General features: G+C 58.1%; 1 protein-coding gene across 1 annotated transcript; it reads right to left on the bottom strand.

The window, feature by feature from the left end:
* Positions 1–235: 235 nt before the first annotated feature.
* On the bottom strand, positions 236–1,509 carry P4HA3 (prolyl 4-hydroxylase subunit alpha 3; the record flags this gene model as incomplete). The annotated part of the gene is made up of 4 exons (XM_029083845.1): positions 236–395; positions 577–641; positions 1,068–1,244; positions 1,330–1,509. Coding segments are annotated over 4 exons (582 nt in total), but the record flags the coding sequence as incomplete, so codon positions are not given.
* Positions 1,510–1,513: the final 4 nt, after the last annotated feature.

Here is a 1,513-nt window from a genome sequence, read left to right as displayed (position 1 = left end):
GGGACCATGTCCAAGAACATCCCAGGGACCACCCCAGGGACCAGCCCAGAAACCACCCCAAAGACCACCACAAGGACCATGTCCAAGAACATCCCAGGGACCATCCCATGAACCACCTTGGAGACCATCTAAGACACCACCTCAAGAACCATCCCAGGATCACAAGGACAATCCCAAAAGCACCAGAGAAACCACCCTGGACACCACCCCATGACCACCCAAGCAGCTCCCTGACCGTGGCATGGTCGAAGTGTGGCTCGTAGTGTCCTCCCAACCCATAGTTGACCACCTGCAGGTACTCGGCGTAGGGTGGCCGCAGGTCCAGGCCGGTGACGGCAGCGATTCGCTGCTCCAACGCCCTCACCACCGGGTCAGCAGTGTCCTTCAGCCAGGCGCTGTGGGATCACCTCACCTTCAGACCCCCCCAAATTCACGTGTGGTTGGGTTTAACCCTCACAATTGTGTTGGGTGTGGAGGACCCAGGCTCCCCAGTGTGGCTTCACTACCACCTTGGTGGTGGCAATGGGACCATGATGGTCCTCCTGGTTGGAGGACAAGGGAGGGGGTGGCTACTACCTCTTGCTTATCCGGTAATCAGCTTTCTGCTGCTTCTCCCCAGAGGCAACCACGGACCTCTGCAGCTGGAGGACACATGGTGGGAGAGATGTTACTGCAGATGGAGACCACCACACCAAGCAGGAACCCCCGTTGGGCTTGAAATTGGTGGGTTTATACCAGTTGGTTGCCAAACATCCCCAACCCAAGATGTCCCACCACCGTGATAGCAGTTGGATCCAACACAGTTGGGTGCCACCAAGTCAAGCTTGGCTAGGAAGGGGTTTAGGTACATCCATGGACCTGGTTTCTCCCCAAAATCCTTTGAGGGGCTCAGATGGAGCTAAGCTGGGTCCATCCCACCCCAGGGTCTTGATGAAGAAGGCTTTGGATAAGCCATGGCTTAAAACCCCTCTTATCTCTGCATGCTCAGGATGGTCCACCCTGGACCACCAGCTCTTGGAGCACCCTCCTCCAGGAGAAGGACATCCCAGGGGACAAGGACAGCTCACCCAGGGCCCTGCCAACCCCTTGATGGTCTCAGCTTCGGCGTCGCTGATGAAATCGTGGTACAAAGCCACGTAGGGTTGGATCCTGACCATCTCCTTCTTGGCAGGCTGGAGAAGGAGGTAGGGGCTGCCGTTGGTCTCGTAGGAGCAACCAAGGAGCGGGAGATGATCCAGGGCTGTCTGAGGAGAAAGAAGACCCAAGAAAGGTGTGAGATGGAGGACAATGGTGGGGTGGGGGATCATGAGAACCCCCTGGCAGCCCCACCTGCCCCCCCGGGCGCTGGCACAGCTCCTCGTAGGCGTCGCGGCTCTGCAGGCGGGTGCTGTTGGGGCGTCTCAAGGGTTCGGTGCTCACCACCGTCCCCATCTCCAGCAGCTTCTCATACTTGACCACGTTCCTCGCCACCCTTCGGTTACTGGGGTCTGTCAGAGAATTGGTGTCACCCAAA

The sequence above is a fragment of the Antrostomus carolinensis genome, unplaced genomic scaffold, assembly GCF_000700745.2.
Source record: "Antrostomus carolinensis isolate BGI_N321 unplaced genomic scaffold, ASM70074v2 scaffold45552, whole genome shotgun sequence".
In the NCBI taxonomy this organism is placed as follows: domain Eukaryota; kingdom Metazoa; phylum Chordata; class Aves; order Caprimulgiformes; family Caprimulgidae; genus Antrostomus; species Antrostomus carolinensis.
This window is presented reverse-complemented; position numbering and strand designations above follow the sequence as displayed.